Source organism: Papio anubis, unplaced genomic scaffold (genome assembly GCF_008728515.1).
Source record: "Papio anubis isolate 15944 unplaced genomic scaffold, Panubis1.0 scaffold242, whole genome shotgun sequence".
In the NCBI taxonomy this organism is placed as follows: domain Eukaryota; kingdom Metazoa; phylum Chordata; class Mammalia; order Primates; family Cercopithecidae; genus Papio; species Papio anubis.
In genome coordinates, this window is record NW_022162480.1 from 83014 (window position 1) to 105841 (window position 22828).

General features: G+C 40.8%; 1 protein-coding gene and 1 pseudogene across 1 annotated transcript; both read right to left on the reverse strand.

Annotated features, from left to right (window-relative positions):
• Window positions 1-1185: 1185 nt before the first annotated feature.
• LOC101000688 (40S ribosomal protein S6) lies at window positions 1186-5209 on the reverse strand. Its single transcript, XM_017949834.3, has 6 exons — window positions 5114-5209; window positions 4433-4564; window positions 3633-3843; window positions 3306-3452; window positions 1427-1584; window positions 1186-1319 (listed from the first exon to the last, which is right to left on the reverse strand). The coding sequence occupies exons 1-6, from the start codon at window positions 5117-5119 to the stop codon at window positions 1224-1226; spliced, it is 750 nt and encodes a 249-aa protein (XP_017805323.2). The 5' UTR covers window positions 5120-5209; the 3' UTR covers window positions 1186-1223.
• A 3100-nt stretch (window positions 5210-8309) lies between these two features.
• On the reverse strand, window positions 8310-8945 carry LOC116272881 (annotated as a pseudogene).
• Window positions 8946-22828: the final 13883 nt, after the last annotated feature.

Genomic DNA, 22828 nt, shown 5'->3' on the forward strand with positions numbered 1-22828 from the left:
CTTTTAGCTTCAGGTAAAATGCTAAATTTCTCTTTGCTTTTTTTTTTTTGAGTGAGTCTTGCTCTGTCACCCAGACTGGAGTACAACAGCGTGATCTTGGCTCACCGAAACCTCAACCTCCCTGGTTCAAGTTTTTCTCCTGCCTCAGCCTCCCAAGTAGCTGGAATTACAGACACCGGTGCCTAATTTTCTTGTATTTTAGTCGAGATGGGGTTTCACCACGTTGGCCAGGCTGGTCTTTAACTCCTGACCTCAGGTGATCCACCTGCCTTGGCCTCCCCACCTGGCGATCCCCTTTGCCTTTTAAGTTCTGCATACTACTAATCACCAGCTAAGATTCATGTTATGTAGCTTTTTAACACCATGTAGCAGGCATCCAGGGACTGGCATTACTGGCCTCACACCTGGGAGCTTTTTAGTAATGTGAAAATGTGGGTCCCCACTCCTCTATCACTATCTGCGCCTTAACCAGACCCCTAGGTGATTAACATGTACATTTAACATTTAGTACTCTGCTTTATAAAGCTATTACAGTAGTTCCAACAAAGAGCTTGCATTGCTTCAACCTTAAAGCCTAATGTGCCTTCTTGTCAAGATCCTGATATTGTCAGGATAGTTAGAATAGAAACTATTAGAAAAAAATACATGCTTTGTGCATCTTTCACTGATCCAAGAATGTTTTTAGTCATTTCCTTTTCAGTGTGTGAAACAGCCTAACAATTCACTGGAGTTGAAAAACTCTGTTAAAGCAAATTTGAAATGGTTTTAAAAACTTCATTTTAAGATGGTATCCACTAAAACTATGCCTTAGAAGTTACCTTTTCTTCAAAAAAGAAGACATGTTCATCTTCACATGGTCAATTTTCATGTATTAAATTGTGTATAGTGTTTTAAAGAGCTATATTCCTCAAAATAAACTATATGAAAAAGATTAATAGTCCTCATCATTTCCCCTAAGTTCAATGCCATTCTGAAGAGGCAGATGTCTTATGCTCAGAATCCCTTCCTGTGCTACCCATCCCCCAAAAAGAACCCCTTTACATTGACCTTGTCTTCCACTACCACACAATAGGTCTGATCTTATCCACCATTGGATTACCATATACATATCCCCATTTTCTATGACCAACTTTCCCTCTCTTCATTTATGTAGTTTTCTGTCAAGCAATGAAAAGTCAACAGAGATCCGAGTCTGATCTTATTTATTTGTTACTCAAAAAATCTTATTTCTGACTGGATTCAGACTTAGAAGTAGAAGCTCGCAGAGAGGAAAGTCTGCGTCTCTTTGCAATTTGTTCCTGGCGCTTCTCCTTAGCCTCCTAAACAAAACAAAAAACAGCATATAGTTAAGGCCTTTCTGGGGTAAAGATGCAAATCCAAAGCCAGGTCGAACTCCTCCCACCCCCTCAAATCATCTTACACTAACCTTCATTCTTTTGGCCAAAAGTTTAGCATATTCTGCAGCCTCTTCCTTGTTTTTCTTAGTACGCTGCTTCTTCAGAGCAATACGCCGCCGTTTGTGCTGCAGGACACGTGGAGTAACAAGACGCTGAATCTTGGGTGCTTTGGTCCTAGGTTTCTTACCTAAAAATTCAAAGGACTCAATCATTTCAACTGTTTTGTTAGAATCCACATCTACTTTAAAAACATCAGAAATGAACATAAGCTTCATCAACAGCATCTATGAAAACCTGTATTGAGGCCTTTAAAATCAAATCAGAAGTATTTTAAAATACTTTTTGCCCCTCCACAGAAATCTAGAAGATGGGTTAAATATTACAAAAATATAAGGGAAACCAAGTGCTGAAAAATAACCAAGCTAACCTTTACTACCTTCCAGTTTTACTAAAATACAGTGGCATTATGCTAAAATATAACTCTGCATAGTCAATTTGTCTGTGAAAACCACTTAACATATTATTTACATAATCATCCTGCCATACTTTTAAGTGTAAGTTTGATGTAAGCTTGCATCTCTATTTCCCTTGACAATTCCTGCCAATTCAGGGGTAACATAACAATTAACATCAGATTATGTGACATGTTAAAGTATCTTCATTAATCTGATCTGTACTCCAAAACTGCTCAGACTGTAGATTTGCATTGGAGCACAGGCCGTTTCATGAACACTCGTGGGAGTTTAATTGCCTTAGGCTAAATGCTCAGATGTTCAGGTTCTGCTAATATTTCAGACTCCTACTATAAACACAGGAACCATCTAAAAATACCCATCAACCACACCACGCTTTTATTATTCTGATTATTTCCAGGGCTGTGATTATCGGCAACTGCCACCTATTTGTCAATTGCTTTTCTTTTTTTTTTTTTTTTGCAATGTCAGCTTCATTAGGGTAGGAATTTGTCTATACTGTATTCTCAGCACCTTGAACAGTACCTGGTGCTCAAATAATTGTAATTACTGACTTAACAGACATGTACTATATATGCCATGTAGAGGTGTTAAGTCACACCAGTCCTGAAAAAACAAAATCCACAGAAATTCTTTCAGATTTTGTCAGAAACCCAACCTTGACTGACATGCTGTTTATTCTATTTAACATGAACATTCCCAAATTTCACTACAGAAATATTGTCATTTGAGGTCCTCACTGGTATGTTGTCTAATATATTGACACAAGTTCTTAAAAGGTAAAGCTCCAAAATCCCTAACTCCCGCTTCCTAGTATTCTAAGGTCTCTAACTTCTAATTCTTACAACTCTTAACAATTGTTATCCATATCCTACAGATGAAACAAAAGTTTAAAGCAACTTCTTTAGTAAGCCAAAAAATAATTTAGGGTTGGGTGTGGTGGCCTGTAACCCCAGCACTTTGGGAGGCCAAGATGGGAGGATCACTTGAGCTCAAGGGTTCTAGACCAGCCTGGGCAACATAGTGTGACCTCATCTCTTAAAAAATATTAACAGTAATAATTTAGAAAATCTGATGTAAAATTACGAAGTGTGTGGTGGTGAGATAATAGTTCCAGAATTCTCAAGCATGTGACTCCTAAACCAGATAGCAATGACCTTAAAGTCAGGTTAGTTTTGGATAAATGTATACATCAAAGATTCACAGGCAGATTTTCAAGGAAATTACTGCACTCTACAAGGCACTGGATATAATAAGCAAGGATTAATACCAACTGGGTATGCTGGCCACCTCCAAATATTTTTTGTAAATATTCAGACTTCAGGTGAAGAATGCTAAGGCTCCAAAGGCACATTTTTATCTTCTGATATGCACACAAAATGATATTGACAAATCACCAAAATTAAGCAAGCCCTAATTGCATAATCCCTCCTACCTTCTTTGTTTAAGGGCTTTCTTACAACATACTGGCGGACGTCATCTTCTTTAGAGAGATTGAAAAGTTTGCGGATTCTGCTAGCTCTTTTGGGGCCCAGGCGGCGAGGCACTGTAGTATCAGTCAGTCCAGGAATATCCTTCTCTCCTTAGATGACACAATTGAAAAGATTTTAATTCAACAACTTCCTTAAGAATCCTAAATCAGAATATTTAATGTTGAATTGATGGTAAAGAAACAAATCCATTGGATACTGCAAATGAATAAGCATTTGGACAACTGGCTTTACATCAATTTCAATGAAAATCGAACACAAGTAACCCTCACCTTTTTTTACAATAACCAAGTTGAGAACGCTCAGATTGGCATCCACAATGCAACCACGAACTGATTTTCTCTTTCTTTCTCCCGTTCTCCTTGGTCTGTAACAGGAATGCCCCTTACTCAGTAGCAGGCGGACACGGCCATGGGTCAAGACACCCTGCTTCATGGGGAAACCTTGTTTGTCGTTCCCACCACTGATTCGGACCACATAACCCTGCAAGAGCATACAATGAATGACACATTTACTATTTCTATTCCAAAATTATACAATACAGGATTGTGACCTCCGTGAACCACACCTACATGAGAAAGTATAATTCATTATGAAAACCAATTTAAACATAAAACTTAAGCACGTTTTCTCTGATCAATAAATTTTGTCTACATTCCCAACTTATCAAGTTCAATTATCAGATGTCTTTCATTCAAGTCGCATTTCTAACCGATGTTTTATTAGAAATAACAGCACTAGGAAGATAAAATATCAAAGAGCAACAAACAAATCAGATACAATGCGTTTTCGCACTTTGGGGATTATGAGGACAGCTATGTGACATCTGCCGAATGCATGATGCTTGGCAAGAATTACGTTGATGTAAACTTTACGTATATTTTACGGCTTACTCTATGTCTCCCCTCCAAGGTAACAGCTCAACTTCATAAAGTGGCATTCGGAAGCAAGTTACCAAAGGTCAGAAGCCAGAACCCGCAGTCTGAACCCCATTCCAAATACCAATTACCAATGGCGTTTACTTAACGTCTCTGACTTCAATAGCTGCAACAATTTGATTGTTAACTTTTACCTTCCATTCTTCACCCAGAGCGTCAGCAGCAACTTCTGTGGCCATACGCTTCTCATAAAAAGTACGAAGTTTGCGTTCATCGTCCACTTCAATGAGTTTCTGGCAGCCAGTGGCTGGGAAGGAGATGTTCAGCTAAGGATTAAAAGGGAGGGAAATAGTTTACGAAACTACCTACACAGGTAATTGTAGAGCCATCCACAAAGTTAATTCCACTGCAAAAAGCCTTTCATGTTGCCTCCACACAAGCAGGAAATATGAGATGCCGACCGTACTCACTAAAAGCACGTGAAAGCAGAGTAGCAGTCAAGAAGCGCCGCACTCAGGAGGACGTATTCCCCTCAAGCCCCGCAGAATGACTCTGGGGGCGAGGGCGCTCCGCAGCCGTTCACCCTCCCGAAGCAAGAAAGCCGGGGTCAAGAGCCGCACCACAGGCCTGCCGCAAACTGGGCAACACGCCGGGACGCCACCATGGCGCTCCCGGCCCGCCGCGGCTCCAGCCGCAATCGCCTGCCATCCGCTCGGCCAAAAAGCTCCATGCCCCAGAAAAGCGAGCCTTCTCCTACTTGAGACCCTTCTCCACCTAAAGTCAGGATCTTGCAGTGCTGGAAATGAGGCAATGCCGCGTTCTGGGACTCGATTCACGTTCCCCAAACCAGTCTAACACTCGCCACCACCACCTACCTTCATCTTGAAGCAGCTGAACGCCTCCGAGGCGCCACGGAAAAGAGGACCAACTTCCGCTTAGCGCAAGTCTCATAGGCGCTTTCAGTTCTCGCGAGATGAGCAGAAGTACGGGACAGCGGAAGTAAGCACGGGTGGGCGGCACTTCCGGGGTCGAGTTGAATCAGGGTCTGGGAGGTGAAGTTGGTTGCCAGTGGGTGTGAGGTTGTGCCAGCAGTGGTGGTCTGGTAAGGCGAGCCCGCGTGTAATTCTGAGGGTTAGCCCCTTCCCTGTCTTGTCTTTTCCACGCTCCCTGGGTTTTGGAGCTGGGTGGCTCACGCCTGTAATCCCAACACTTTGGGAGGCTGAGGCGGGCGGATTAATTTAGGTCAGGAGTTCGAGACCAGCCTGGCCAACATGGCGAAACTCCGTCTCTAATAAAAATATATAAATTAGCCGCGCGTGGTGGGGGGCGGGCGACTGTAGTTCCAGCTACTAGGGAGGCTGAGGCACGACAATCGCTTGAGCCCGAGAGGCGGAGGTTGCAGTGAGCCCATATCGCACCACTGCACTGCAGCCTAGGCGACAGAGGGAGACTCCGCCTCAAAATAAAAAAAGTTCGAGTTCCAAACCAAGTAAACAAGAATAATGTTTACTTTCTAAAATTATCACATACCATCTTCCCACTTTAGTGTCACAAAGGTTTGAGTTTAGGACTGTTTCACGTTCGAAGTTGAACGATTCTACTGAATCCGCTTTGATCATCTCACATTAATTCGTGGAATCTTGGTGAAATGATGCTTTTTAAAATCTGAGTACTGTTTGTAATTTTTTTGTTAAGGTGAAATTGACATAACCAGTCATTTTTAAAGTGAACAATTCAGTGGCATTTAGTACATTCACAATGCTGTACAACCAGCATCTCTATCCATACAGTTCCAAAACATTTTCATCATCCTAAAAGAAAACGCTGTGCCCCGTTAAGCAGTTGCTCCCCCTTCCCCATTTCCACCAGGCCCTGGCACCCACCAATCTGTATCCTGTCTCAGTGGATGTACCTATATCACAAAAATGGAATCATACAATATTGACCGTTTGTGTCTGTCTTACTAATCTTTTGAGTCGTAGCATGTATCAGTATGTCATCCCTTTTATGGCTCAATATGCTAGTGTAGGTATAGACTGCAATTTGTTTATCCATTCATCCATTAATAGACATATGGGTTATTTCTACCTTGTAACTATTGTAAATAGTTCTATGTATGAGTACTTGTTTTCAGTTATTTTAGGTATATACCTAAGAGTGAAATTGCTGGGTCATACAGTAATTTTATTCTCAACTCAGGGAGAAACGGAAACTATTTCACAGCAGCTGAACCATTTTACATTCCCACCAGCAATGTATGAGGACCGCAGTTTATCAAAATCATGGCCAACACTTTTTTTTTTTTTTTAATTTTTAAAAAATGTATTGTAGAGACAGGGTCAAAGCGAGATCCTGTTGGTCTGGAACTCTTGGCCTGCAGCATCCTCCTGCCTCAGCCTCTGGAGTAGCTGCGACTCATAGTGGTTTCGATTTGCATTTCCCTAATGACTAATGATGTTGAGCATGTTTTAATGTGTTTGTTGGCCGTTTGTATATCTTCTTTAGAGAAATGTCTGTATAAGCTCTTAACTCTCCCTGTTTTTTTCGCCCTAATTATTTTTATTGAAGTAGTGGGAGTAAATTAATGTGAGGCAAAGACAAAGTCTAGAACTATGGGCTAGGTTTTTTTGTTTGTTTTTCCCTTTAAAAATATTTTAGGGTGGCCAAACTCAGTGGCTCACACTGGTAATCCAAATGCTTTAGGACGCTGAGATGGGAGGATCTCCTGAGGCCAGGAGTTTGAGATCAGCCCGGGCAAACATAATGACACCCTGTCTTCAAACCCTGACACCATTTTGAAGTGTACACTTCAGTAATGTTAAATATATTAACATTGTTATAAAATAGATCTCCAGAACTTTTTCATCTTGCAAAACGGGAACTTCATACTCATTAGGTAACTCCTTTCCCCCTACCCACAGCTTTTGGTAACCATTCTACTTTCTGTCTCTATGATTTTGACTAAGTATCTCATATAAATGGAATCAAACGGTAGTTGTCTTTTTGTGACTGGCTTATGTCATTTAACATAATGGTCTCAAGGTTCATCCGTGTTATAGCATGTGACAGGATTTCCTTCGCTTTTAAGGCTGAATAATACTCTGTTGCATGTAGATACTACATTTTGTTTAACCGTTCATCTGTCATTGGACATTTTGGTTGTTTCCACCTCTTGGCTACTGTAAATAATGCTGATATGAACAAATATATCTTAGAGATATATGCAAATATATCTTAGAGACAGACCCTGTTTTCAATTATTTGGGATATCCAGAAGTGGGACTGCTAGATCATGTAGTAGTTCTATTTTTAATTTTTTGAGGAACCTCTATACTCTTTTACATGTGACTGTACCAATTTACAATCCCACCAACAGTACACAAGGGTTCTTTGCCTTTTTTTTTTTTTGAGACGGAGTCTTGCTGTGTTGCCCAGGCTGGAGTCCAGTGGCACAATGTCGGCTCACTGCAACCTCTGCTTCCCAGGTTCAAGCGATTCTCCCACTTCAGCCTCCTGAGTAGCTGCTGGGATTACAGGTGTGTGCCACCATGCACGGCTAAATTTTGTATTTTTAGTAGACATGGGGTTTCACCATGTTGGCCAGGATGGTCTCAAACTCCTGACCTCAAATGATCCTCCTGCCTTGGCCTCCCAAGATGCTGGGATTACAGGTATCAGCCACTACACCAGGTCCACACACTTTTTTTCTTTTTTTTCTGAGACTGAGTTTCGCTCTTGTTGCCCAGGCTGGAGTGCAATGGTGCTATCTCAGCTCACCTGAACCTCTGCCTCCCAGGTTCAAGCAATTATTTTCTGCCTCAGCCTCCGAGTAGCTGGGATTACAGGCATGCACCAACACGCCTGGCTAATTTTTGTATTTTTAGTAAAGATGGGGTTTTTCCATGTTGGTCAGGCTGGTTTCGAACTCCCAACCTCAGGTAATCCACCCGTCTCGTCCTCCTGAAGTGCTGGGATTACAAGTGTGAGCCACTGTGCCTGGCTCACACTTTTAATATAACAGAATATTTAATTACATCAGTTTCCCATCAACCTTCCAAAGTCATTTAATAATTATATTGGCCATTTCCACTGATTGGCAGGAGTCTCTCCCATCGTTTCCATTGCATCATTTTTCTGGCGAGACTTAGTTCATTTTCAGCCTGCAGAATCACCTCTTCTATTTGACCACCTTGAAGTTGGTCTTCTGATTTTTTTAAATTTTTATTTAATTATTTATTTTTGAGACAGAGTCTCACTCTGTTGCCCAGGCTGAAGTGCAGTAGCATGATCTCGGCTCACTGCAACCTCCACCTCCTGGGTTTAAGTGATTCTCCTGCCTCAGTCTCCCGAGTAGCTGGGACTACACGCCTACACCACCATGCCCGGCTAAGTTTTCTATTTTTAGTAGAGACAGGGTTTTAGCATGTTGGTCGGGCTGGTCTGCCTGCTTCAGCCTCCCAATGTGCTGGGATTACAGTAGTGAGCCACTGCGCCCGGCTGTTCTTCTGACTTTTTAACATCTGGTTCCGCTTTAACCATAGCCAACTTCTCATTTGTAATCTGTTCTGTATACTTTCTGTATGCTGCATTTTTAGGGATTTGCTCAAGAACATAAAAAATCTTCGTGTACAATTTTCTTAGCCTCTCTTGTGGACTCTCGCATACAGCCAATCCCACAAGGCCAGTGGTCTTCAGCACACCCATCATGACTCTGGCTAATAGAGATAAGGTCTCCATATGTTGCCCAGGCTGGTGTTAAACTCCTGGCCTCAAGTGATCTTCCTGCCTCAAACTCCCAAAGCATTTGTCCATTTTAAAATCAGGTTGTTTGTCTCATTGTTAATGAGTTGTAGGAGTTTTTTTAAATATATATTCAGGACACTAAACTCTTACTAGATAGGTGATATGCAAATATTTTCTCCTATTCTATAGCCTTTTCAGTTTCTTAATAATGTTAAAGTTTTTAATTTTGAAGCCCAATTTATATAATCTAAAAATTGTTGTAGATCATGCTTTTGGTTTCATTTAAAAATACATTGCAGCTGGGTGCAGTGGCTCACGCCTGTAATCCCAGCACTTTGGAAGGCTGAGGCGGGTGGATCACGAGGTCAGGAGATCGAGACCATCCTGGCTAACACGGTGAAACCCCGCCTCTACTAAAAATACAAAAAATTAGCTGGATGTGGTGGCGGGTGCCTGTAGTCCCAGCTAGTCGGGAGGCTGAGGCAGGAGAATGGCGTGAACCCGGGAGGCACAGCTTGCAGTGAGTTGAGATCGCGCCACTGCACTCTAGCCTGGGTGACAGAGCGAAACTCTGTCTCAAAAAAATAAATAAATAAATAAAAATAAAAATACATTGCCAAATCCAGTGTCATAAAGTTTACCCCTATGTTTTAAAATCTAATCTTAAAGACTTACCCTATTTTATGGTCTTAGTTCTTATATTTAAGTTATTGATCCATTTTGAGTTTATTTTTAAATAATGGTATGAGGTTGGGACTCCAGCTTAATTATTTTGCAGATAGATATCCAGTTGTTCCAGCACTATTTGTTGAAGAGACTGTTCTTCCCTCATCGAATGGTCTTGACACTCTTGTTGAAAATTAATTGCCATAGATTTATAGGTTTATTTCTGGACTCTCACTTCTGTTTCCTTGGTCCATGTGCCAGTGCTGTAGCTTTGTAGCAGGCATCACAATAAGAAAGTAGGAGTACTCCAACTTTGTTTTTTTTCAAGATGGATTTAGTTCTTAAGGATCCCTTTCAATTCCACATGAATTTTAGGATCAGCTTGTTAATTTATGCAAAACATGCCTTTGGAATTTTAATGGGGATTGCATTTAATCTGTAGCTCAATTTATGGAGTACTGCCATCTTTATAATATTAATTCTTCCAACTCATCAACACAAGATGTCTTCTCATTTAGTTATGCGCTGCATAACAAAGTTTTAGTCAATTACAGACCACACATACAGCATTGGTCCCATAACATAGGGAACTGGAAAATTCCCATCACCTAGTGACACCTTGATGATCGTGACCCCATCTAGGCCTAGATTAATGTGTGTGTCTTAGTTTTTGACAAAAATGTTTTTAAAAATTTTTTTAAATAATGAAGTCTATAGGATTAAGATACAAAGAAAAAATATTTTTGTATAGTTGTAGAAATGTGTATGTCTTAAGCTAATTGTTGTTATTACAAAAGAGTCAAAAAGTTTTTTAAAATTAAAGATTAATAAAGTTAAAAAGTTAGAATAAGCTAAGGTTAATTTGTTACTGAAATAAAATATTTTTTATAAATTTAGTGGAGTTTAGGGATACACTGTTTATAAAGTGTACAGTAGTATAATGTTCTAGGCCTTCACATTCATTCACCACTCACTCACTGGCTCACCACTCACTTGTAGCAACTTCTGGTGCCACAAATGGTAAATGCCTTCTACAGTTGTACTATTTTAAATCTTTTATACCATTTTTTAAAACTATAGTTTTTCTATGTTTAGATATAAAAATACCATTGTGTTACGATTGCCTGCAGTATTCAGCATAGTAACCTACTGTACAGATTTGTAGCCTAGGAGCAAGAGGCTATGCCACGGACCCCAGGTGTGTAGTAGGTTATATGCTATTTAGGTTTGTATGAGTACACTCTGTGATACCAACACAATGATGAAATCATGTAACAATGCATTTCTCAGAATATGTATTCCTGCATTAGGTAATGCATGACTGTATTTAGGTCTTTGCTTTCTTTCAGCAGTGTTTCGGTTTTCAGTGTGCAAGTTTTTCACCTCGTTAATATTATTCCTAGGTATTTTATTATTTTACATTCCATTGTAAGTGAAAGTGTTTTCTTAATTTCCTTTTCAGATTGTTTGTCGCTGGTATATAGAAATAACTGATTTTAGCATGTTGATTGTAACTCTAAAACTTTGCTAAATTTATTAGCTCTAATAGTTTTCTTATGGGTTCTTTGGAATTTCCTACATATAGGATCATGTCATCTGAAAATAAAGATAATTTTACTTGTTCCTTTTCAATTAGTATGCCCTTTATCTTTATTTATTTGTCTTGCCTAGGGGTTCTGGCTAGAACTTCCATTGCAACATCGATATTGAAGACATATAGCAGAGAAGGCTTATTCTTAGGAGATGCATGCTGAAGTATTTATAGGAGAAATATCGTGATGTTTGTGATTTCTTTTCTTTGGGATGGAGTCTTGCTCTGTTATGCAGGCTGGAGTGCAGTGGCACAACCTTGGCTCACTGTAACCTCCACCTCCCAGGTTGAAGCAATTCTCCCACCTCAGCCTCCCAAGTAGCTGGGATTACAGGTGTACACCACCACTTCTGGCTAATTTTTTTGTATTTTTAGTAGAGACGGGGTTTCAACATGTTGGCCAGGCTGGTCTTGAACTCCTGACCTAAGGTGATCTGCCTGCCTTGGCCTCCCAAAGTGCTGGGATTACAGGCGTAAGCTGCTGAGCCCAGCCATGATTTATCTTCTTTCTTTTTTTAACTTTTTTTTTTTTTTTGAGACAGAGTTTCGCTCTTGTTTCCCAGACTGGAGTGCAATGGCACGATCTTGGCTCACTGCAACCTCTGCCTCCTGGGTTCAAGCAATTCTCCTGCCTCAGCCTCCCCAGTAGCTGGGATTACAGGTGCACACCACCACGTCCGGCTAATTTTGTATTTGTAGTAGAGATGCGGTTTTTCCATGTTGGTCAGGCTGGTCTTGAACTCCCGACCTAAGGTGATTCTCCTGCCTCAGCCTCCCCAAATGCTGAGATTACAGATGTGAGCCACTGCGGCTGGTCTGTGATTTATTTTCAGATGGTTCCACAGAAAAAGTATATGCGGAAAGAGAATGTGAAAGCAAATAGTGGGCTGGGCGTGGTGGCTCACACCTATAATCCCAGCAGTTTGGGAGGCCAAGGGAGGCGGATCACCTGAGGTCGAGTTGGAGACCAGCCTGACCAACATGGAGAAACCCTGTCTCTACTAAAAATACAAAATTAGCCTGGCGTGGTGGCGCATGCCTGTAATCCCAGATAATGGGGAGACTGAGGCAGGAGAATCGCTTGAACCCAGGAGGCAGAGGTTGGAGTGAGCTGAGATCACGCCATTGCACTGCAGCCTGGGCAACGAGAGCACTACTTCCGCGAGGTGGCGGGCGTCTGTAGTCCCAGCTACTCGGGAGGCTGAGGCAAGAAAATGGCGTGAACCCGGGAGGCGGAGCTTGCAGTGAGCTGAGATCCGGCCACTGAACTCCAGTCTGGGCGACCAAGCGAGACTCTGTCTCAACCAAAAAAAAAAAAAAAAAAAAGCAAATAGAAAAAACGTTAATGAATTGTGAATTTTGTGAAGGTTATAAGCTGTTCATTGTATTATTCTTTCAGCTTTTCTTTGGATCTGAAATTTTTGAAAGTAAAAAACAAACTAAGAAGTAAAGATTTAAGAGGTGGTCTGGATAGAACTTTTTAACTAATAGGAAGTAGGGATGGAGGGAGAATGCAAAATTCAGAATAACAACTGGATTTCTGGCTTGTCATGGGGGTGCTGTCAGTGACATAAGGAAGAGAGGCATGCAGAGAGCGATGAGAGTGTTGCTTTGGACACACTGAATGTGAAGTGTTGATGTGATAAGTGGAGATGTTCAGTAGACTCTTGGGTATATAGATTTGATTTGTTTTGTTTTGTTTTTTGAGATGGAGTCTCACTCTGTTGCCCAGGCTGGAGTGCAATGGTACGATCTCGGCTCACTGCAACCTCCGCCTCCCGGGTTCAAGCTATTCTTATGTCTCAGCATCCTGAGTAGCTGGGATTATAGGCACCCACCACCGCGCCTGGCTAATTTTTGTATATTTAGTAGAGATGGGTTTTCGCCGTATTGGTCAGGTTAGTCTTGAACTCCCGACCTCAGGTGATCTGCCCGCCTTGGCCTCCCAAAGTGCTGGGATTACAGGGGTGAGCCACCGTGTCCCCCCGGGTATATAGATTTGAAAGCTCAGTGTTGACACGTTGAGAAAGGTGGGCTCTGAGTAAGGGCCTGTATTAGTGTGCAAGAGTTGCCATAACAACATACCACAGACTGGGTGGGTTAACCAACAGAAATTTATTTATTTATTTTTGAGATACAGTCTCACTCTGTCACCCAGACTGGAATGCATTGGCGCAGTCTCAGCTCACTGCATCCTCTGCCTCCTGGGCTTAAGCAGTTCTCCTGCTTCAGCATCCCAAGTAGCTGGGACTACAGGCAGGTGCCACTATGCCCATCTAATTTTTATATTTTTTTTAGTGGAGACGGGGTTTCACCTTCACCATGTTGGCCAGGCTGCTCTTGAACTCCTGACCTCAAGTGATCTGCACCCCCTCGGCCTCCCAAAGTGCTGGGATTACAGACATGAGCCCCCTTGCCCGGCCAGAAATTAATTTTCTTACAATTCTGGAGGCCAGAGGTCTGAGATCAAGATGTCAGCAGGATTGCTTTCTTCTGAGGTTCTCCCCTTGGTTTATAGGCTGCCATCTGCTCTCTGTGTCTTTCCTCTGTGTCTGTCCTAATCTCTTCTTATAAGGACACCAGTCATTGGATTAGCGCCCACCCTGATGACCTCATTTTAACTTAATTACTTCTTTAAAAACCCTATATCCAAATACAGTCACATTCTGAGGTTCTGAGGGTTAGGACTTCACCATATGCATTTTTAGGGGGACACAGTTCAGCCCGTAACAGGGCCTGAAGGCGGAGTCTTTCAGCCACGAAGATACTGACTAAACAGAATTACCTCTCTGTATTCAATAGCATTAAATTAGTGATCCCATGCCGGTTACCGTGGCTCATGCCTGTAATCCCAGCACTTTGGGAGGCTGATGTGGGAGGATTGCTTGAGGCCAGGAGTTCAAGACCAGTCTAGGCAACATAGTGAGACCTTGTCTCTGCAGAAAAAATTTTTTTTAAAATTAGCCGGGCATGATGGTGCTCACTTATCGCCTCAGCTGCTTGGGTCCCAGCTTCTGGAAAGGCTGAGGTGGGAGGATCGTGTGAGCCCAGGAGGTTGAGACTGCAGTGAGTCATGATCACACCACTACACTCCAGCCTGGGCCACACAGCTAGACCCTGTCTCAAAAAATAAAAATAGAGTAATCCTAAGAGCAATCGGTATAGGTAAATTTACTGCTAACTCACTGGTAATTATATGAGTTTTTCTTTCAAGTGTTTCGGGGAACAGGAATATTTTCCAAAGGGAGGTAGAAATACAGAAACTAAGAGTAGTATGGGAGGAAGTAAGTTCATGCATTTTAGTAAGCTGTCTCCTTTCTGGCCCAAATCAAGGAAACAGGAAGAAAAAAAAGGTCATTTTAGACACAAAAAAACTAAATTTCAAGGACAATTCCTACTGGTAAGGAAGAAACTAATTTTGAACATGCCAAGCTGTGTTTGGGAAAGGAAGTTAAATCAAAGAACTGAATCTAGGAAAATTTCTTGGCATTATGTCTGCAGCTATATCTAGTAGCAAGAATTACAATAGATTTCTCACCCCTTGGGGTCAGGGACGAACGAATATTTTTGCAAAGTTGCAGAAAACAAAATCTGACATATATTTATTAAAGACTTGGTAGATAGGAAGAAGAGGGGAGGTCAGAAAAAGTGCAAGAGTAAACCTATTTTTTTTGTGTAAGATCAAGTCTCTGTATCAAGGCACTATATACATTCTTTTGGTCTCATGTATTTGTATTTCTTCGTAGTTATGTGATGTTGGGCAACTTATTCCTGTCTTAGTTTCCCCATCTGTAAGATGAAGATGATACCTTATTCATAGACTTCTTGTCAGGAATTAACTAATACATGATAAAAATTAAACAGTTCTTGGTACATAGTAGACTCTCAATAAATGTTAACTATCCTCATCATCACCACCACCGCCATCCTCATCATCGTCATTATGCCAGCATCTCTGACTTTGCTCAGGTGGTTCTCACTTTGAGCAGTGCCATCTGCCTGGTTTCAGTCATGCTGCTTCTGGGAGTTTTTCCTGAGAATCCCAACACAAGTGAACCTTGCTGCAGGACGGAATCCTGAAGTTGGTGCTGAGGTGTTCGTTATTCATTCAAATGGTGGACAAGTCTTGGGGAGAGCCCTCAACAACATCCTTGAACAAATATATGCTGAACACTGCTTTATGTCAGCACTAGGCTAGCAGCAGGAGATACAGAGATGAGGAGTGATGGCCTTTGCTTCCAAGGAATTTTTTTTATCTAATGGAAAAAGAAACGTACAAACAGATAAAGAGATATAACAGAGGTATTTAAAAGGCACTGTAATACAGTAAAAGGCGGAAATAATCTAAATGTCTGTATCATCCTCCATCAGCCTAAAAATATGCTGGACTATTTTCTTTTTTTTTTTTTTTTGATGGAGTCTCACTGTGTTGCCCAGGCTGGACTGCAGTGGCGTGATCTTGGCTCACTGCAACCTCCGCCTCCCAAGTAGCTAGGATTACAGGCACCTGCCACCACACCCTGCTGATTTTGTATTTTTAGTAGAGACGGAGTTTCACCATGTTGGCCAGGCTGGTCTCAAACTCCTGACCTCAAGTGACCTGCCTGCCTCAGCCTCGCAAAGTGTTGGGATTACAGGCGTGAGCCACCGTGCCCAGCCTGCGTTTGTAATTTTGATAAATACTGCTACATTTCTCTCCATAGGATTGTTCCAATTTATACCCTTACTAACAATGTATGAGAGTGCCCGATATCCTAAAGTCTTGCTAAGTGCTGCCAAACTTTGGAATTTTGTCAGTCAGAGGAAATACATATTATTTCAATATAATTTAGTTTATAGTTTTATTATTGTGAATTAAGCATCTTGTCATATATTTTTCTGTTTCTGTTTTTTACCCATTTTTTTTCTATTGGATTGTTAGCACTCTGTATGTAAGACAGATTAGCCCTGCATAAAAATTCCACATTTTCCCCAATATGTCCCTTCCTTCTTTCCTTCATAATTGTATTAAAATATAATTCACATACCATACAATTCACCTACTTAGAGTGTAAAATTCAATGTTGTAAAATAATATCTCAGAGTTGTGCAACTATCACTACAATCTAACTTTAGAATATTTTCCTCACCCCATAAAGAAACCCTGTGCCCATTAGTAGTCACTTTCCATCTCTATTTCCTCAACAACCCCTCTCCCCACTCCAACTCATCTGCCCAATCCCAGCCCTAAGTAACCACTAATTCTACCTCTACAGGTTGGCCCATTCTGAGGCCGGGTGCAGTGGCTCACGCCTGTAATCTCAGCACTTTGGGAGGCCGAGGTGGATGGATCATGAGGTCAGGAGTTCAAGATCAGCCTGGCCAATATAGTGAAACCCTGTCTCTACTAATAATGCAAAACTTAGCTGGGCATGGTGGCGCGCACCTGTAGTCCCAGTTACTTGGGAGGCTGAGGCAGGAGAATTGCTTGAACCTGGGAGGTGGAGGTTGTGGTGAGCCAAGATCGCACCACTGCACTCCAGCCTAGGCAACAAAGTGAGACTACATGTCAAAAAAAAAAAAAAAGAAAGAAAAAAGGTTGGTCCATTCTGGACATTTCATGTAAATGGAATCACATAATATATAGTCTTTGGTAACTCATTTCTTTCTCTTTGTTCTGGTTATTTCTTAAATCTCTTCTAGTTAGAATTCTGTCCCACTGAAACGATTCTTTAAAAAGTCATTTACTATGTATCTTGCATTCTTTTGCTTTTCCTCCTATCTCACTAGCTGTACCATCTCAATCTTCCTGCTAGTTCCTCTTCCTCTTTCCTCTTGACATGGGAGTCTCCTGGACAGTCCTTGCTCCTCTTTTCTGTCTGCACCTCATGTAGTTTCTTGGTGTTGGAGAGACTATTAGCTTTCTCTAAAAGTCTGCTGTAGAATTATGCTTCCAACAATATATAATAGACATACTTTTCTTGTTCTTCCTTATATTAGTCCATTTTGTGTCGCTATAAAGGAGTACCTGAGGCTGGGTAATTTATAAAGAAAGAAGGTTTATTTGGCTCACAGTTCTGCAGGCTGTACAAGAAGCCTGGTGCCAGCGTGTGCTTCTAGAGAGGCCTCAGGAAGCTTTTACTCATTGGAGAAGATAAAGAGGGAGTGGATGTATCACATGGTGAGAGAAGGAACAAGCGAGATGCGTGCTATTTTAAACAACCAGCTCTTGGCTGCGAGCCGTGGCTCACCCCTGTAATCCCAGCACTTTGGGAGGCTGAGGCTGGTAGATCACTTGAGGTCAGGAATTCGAGATCAGCCCGGCCAACATGGTGAAAGCCATCTCTACTAGAAGTATAAAAATTAGCAGGATGTGGTGTCATCCACCTGTAGTCCCAGCTACTCAGGAGATTAAGGTGGAAGAATCATTTGAACCCAGGAGGTGGAGGTTGCAGTGAGCTGAGATCAGCCACTGCACTCCAGCCTGGGCAACAGAGCAAGACCCCATCTAGATAAATAATAATAATAATAAATAAATAATAAATAAGTAACTAGCTTTCATGTCAACTAATAGTTGCCATGTCAAATAATAGAGTGAGAACTCATTATTGTGAGGAGGACACCAAGCTTTCATGAGGGATCTGCCTCCGTAACCTAAACACCTCCAGCTAAGCCCCACCTCCAACACTGGGGATCACATTTCAACATGAGATTTGGAGGGGCGCACATTCCTGCTAAAATGTTACAACTAAAAAACCTAGGCATTATATTAACATATAAAACAATCATCTAAAAGGTACCCAGAGGACTTGGAACTGAAGAATCCATCAACACAAGTGCCAGCAGGCCTAGACTACAACATCCCCAACAAAGCCTGCTTTCTCTAATCAAAGGACCAGGAAAGGGGCAGCCTACCCAGACGGAAAACTTTTAGACAATAACAATCTACTCCAGCCAAACACCACAGAAAAAACTATGGTCCCCAACCCCAACTATAAGAAGCAAAGGCTAAGTGGGAACCTACACTTCCATTCTTATGAGACCCTAACAAGGTATCTCAATCCGACCAGGGTGGCATCAGAGAAAACAAAGTAGGGAACTGGAATTTTATCCCAGATTGCCAGTAATGAGCCTCTTCCTGCCCTTTGAGGTCAGTGGAGACAACAGGGAGACCCTGGACTTTTTTTTTTTTTTTTTTTTTTTTTTTTGCCTTGCTCTGTTGGCTGGAGTGCAGTGGTGTGATCTTGGCTCACTGCAACCTCTACCTCCTGGGTTCAAGTGATTCTCCTGCCTCAGCCTCCCGAGTAGCTGGAATTACAGATGTGTGGCACCTTGCCTGGCTAATTTTTGTATTTTTAGTAGAGATGAGGTTTCCCCATATTGACCAGGCTGGTCTTGAACTCCTGACCTCAGGTGACCTGCCCGCCTCAGCCTCTGAAAGTGCTAGGATTACAGACTTGAGTCACCGTGCCTAGCCTGAACCCTGGACTTTTATTCCCACCCATTGGTAAAGAGCAGTGTTCTCTCAGATGTCAGTAGGCAACTTGGATGTCTATCTGCACTGGGCAGTAATGAGGTGATGCCCCATTTTGCCCCTAGCAGAGTGGTGTCAGAGAAAGCCAGCTAAAATAGAAAGTTTAAATAAGATCTGGAGTTGCATAACAATAAATAAATGTTTAGGCTTCAATTAAAAATCACTTGTCATGCCAATATCCAAGAAGGTCTCAAACTAAGTGAAAAAAAGGCCGAGCGCAGTGGCTTACACCTGTAATCCCAGCACTTTGGGAGGATGAGGCAGGCGGATCACGAGGTCAGGAGATCAAGACCATCCTGGCTAACATGGTGAAACCCCATCTCTACTAAAAATACGAAAATTAGCTGGGCGTGGTGGCGCGTGCCTGTAATCCCAGCTACTTGGGAGGCTGAGGCAGGAGAATTGCTTGAACCAGGGAGTCAGAGGTTGCAGTGAGCCAAGATCATGCCACTGCATTCCAGCCTGGTGGCAGAGCGAGACTCCGTCTCGCAAACAAAACAAAACAAAAAAACCTAAGTGAAAAAAGACAATCAGTAGATGCCAATATGAGCCATCACACTACCCGACTTCACACTATGTTACAGGGCTACAGTAACCAAAAGAGCCTGGTACTATTGGTACAAAAACAGACACATAGATCAGTGGAACAGAATAGAAAACACAAAAATAAGGCTGCACACCCACAACCATTTGATCTTTGACAAACTTGACAAAAACAATCAGTGGGGAAAGGACACCATGTTCAATAAGTGGTGCTGAGATAGCTGGCTAGCCATATGCTGATAATTGAAACTGGACCCCTTCCTTACACCGTATATAAAAATCAACTCAACATGGATTAAAGACTTAAATGTAAAACCCAAAACTATAAAAATCCTGAAAGACAACCTAGGGAATACCATTCTGGACATAGGAATGGGCAAAAATTTCACGACAACGATGCCAAAAGGAATCACAACAAAAGCAAATATTGACAAATGGGATTTAATTAAACTAAAGAGCTTTTGCACAGTATGAGAAACTATCCACAGAGTAAACAACCTACAGAATGGGAGAAAATTTTTGCAAGCAATGCATCTGACAAAGGTCTAATATCCAGCATCTATAAAGAACTTAAATTTTACAAGAAAAAAAACCTCATTAAAAAGTGGGCAAAGAACTTTAACACTTCTCAAAAGAAGACATACACACAGCCAACAAGCATATGAGAAAAAAGCTTAATATCACTGATCATTAGAGAAATCCAAATCACAGTGAGATACCATCTCACACTAGTCAGAATGGCTATTATTAAAAAGTGAAAAAACGATAAAAGTTACTGGCAAAGTTGCACAGGAAAAGGAACGCTTATATACTGTTGGTGGGGGGTGTAAATTAGTTCAACCATTGTAGAAAACAGTGTGGCGATTCCTCAAAGACTTAAAAACAGAACTACCATTCAACCCAGCAATCCCATTATTGGGTGTGTACCCAAAGGAATATAAATCATTCTATCATAAAGACACATGCACACATATGTTCGTTGCAGCACTATTCACAATAGCAAAGACAGTGAATCAACCTAAACCCCCATCAATGGTAGCTGGATAAAGAAAATGTAGTACGTATACTCCATGGAATACTATGCAGTCATAAAAAACAATGAGATCATGTCTTTTGCAGGAATATGAATGGAGCTGGAATATGAATATCCTTATCCAACGAACACAGAAACAGAAAACTAAATACCGCATGTTCTCACTTATAAGTGGTAGCTGAACGATGAGAACATATGGAAACATAAGAGGGGAACAACACACACTGGGGGTCAATTGGAAAGTGGAGGTTGGAAGGAGAGAGAGGATCAGGAAAACTAATGAGTACGAGTCTTAATACCTGGGTGATGAAATAATCTGTACAACAAACTCCCATGACACAAGTTTACCTATGTAACAAACATGCAGATGTATTCTTGAACCCAAAATAAAAGTAAAAAAAAATAAAAATCAACAAACACTTGAAAATTAAACCACATACTTGTGCATAATCTGTGCATCAAAGAAGAAGTTGCAAAGGACATTTAAAAATCAATTGAACTGAATGAAAATAAAAATAAAATCAAAATTTGTGGGTCGCAGCTAAAGCACCACTGAAAGGGAAACTTACAATACTAAATGTATATATTAGAGAAGAGGAAAAAACCTCAAATCAATAAGCTAACCTCCCACCTCAAGAACCTAGAAAAAGAAGAGTAAAATCAACCAAAACCAAGAAGATGGAAGGAGATAATAAGGTTAAAAGCACAATAGAATGGAATGGAAAATATAGAAAAAAAATCAATAAAATAAAGAGCTGATTCTTTGAAAAGATCAATAAAATTCACAAACATCTAGCAAGACTGATAAAAAGACACAAATTGTCAGTATCAAAAATGAAACAGAATGCCATTACGGATCCTGCAGACATCAAAGGGATTGTAAAGGAACACTACTAACTCTACGCAGGTAAATGATGTGTGTAGATGGGTATATAGCTATGGAAATGGATGAATTCCTTGAAAACTGCAAATGACCACAACCTCACCCAATATAAAATAAGTAATTTGAATAGCCTTATAACTATTAAGGAAATTTAATTCATAAGTTAAAAGCTGTCAGAAATCTTCAGGCCCAGATGATTTTCCTGGATAATTCTACCAAATATTTGAAGAGGAATTAAGAGCAATTCCATACACTCTCTTTCAGCAAATAGAAGAGGAAGGAACACTCAGTGAACACATAAAACTAATTTTATGAAGCTAGTATTATCATCTTGATGTCAAAGCCAGACAAAAACAGTACAAAAAAGAAAACTGTAAGCTAATATGCTTCGTGAATATAGACACAGAAATCTTTAACAAAACATTAGCATATATAATTCAGCAATATATATAAAGAATTATATGCCGTGACCACGTGGGTTTTATTCCAGGGATGCAAGGCTTTTTTAATATTAAAATCTCAATCAATGTAATCTGCCATATGAACATAGTAAAGAATAAAAATCATATCACTAAATGTAAAAAAAGCATTTCACAGAATTCAATATCCACTCATGATAAAAACTTTCAGGAAACAGGAAAAGAAAAAAAATCCTCAACTTGAAGAGGAGTATCTGCAAAAAATCCCATAGTTGATATTATACTTAGTGATAAAAGATTGAATGCTTTCCACCTAAGCTCAGGAACAAGGTGAAGATGTCTTTTGTCACCACTCATGATTATCTACTAAGGAAATTCCAAGGAATCTACAAATTCTTATAAGTAACAAGTGAGTTCAGGAAGATTACAAAATACAAGCTAAAATACGAAAATCAATCATATTTGTATGTACTAGCTATGAACATGTGATCACTAATTAAAAATGCAATACAATCAAGGAAATGAAATCTAATAAAACATACATTATTTAAATGATGAAAAGTACACAATGTTAATGGAAGACATCAAAAGATCTACATTAATGAAGAGACAAACTGTACTCATGGGGTGGAAGTTTCAACACAGTAAAGATACCGTTTCTTTTCAAACTGATATATATGTTTAATGCAATTCCCATCAAAATCTCAGGAAAATTCTATATGGATGTAGACAAGATTATTCTAAAATGTATATGGAAAGGCAAAGGAACTAAAATAGCTAAAAACAATGTTTAAAAAGGGCCGGGTGCAGTGGCTCACGCCTGTAATCCCAGCACTTTGGTAGGCCAAGGTGGGCGGATCACAAGGTCAGGAGATTGAGACCATCCTGGCTAACATGGTGAAATCTCATCTCTACTATAAATACAAAAAATTAGCCGGGTGTGGTGGCGGGCACCTGTAGTCCCAGCTACTCAGGAGGCTGAGGCAGGAGAATGTCGTGAACCTGGGAGGCAGAGCTTGCAGTGAGCCTAGATGGCGCCACTGCACTCCAGCCTGGGCGGCAGAGCAAGACTGTCTCAAAAAAAAAAAAAAAGAATGAAGTGAGAGCAGTCAACCTGATTTTAAGACTTTATTATAGCTGCAGTTATCAAGACTATATGTTACTGGTAAGTGGGACAGATACATAGATATATGATACAT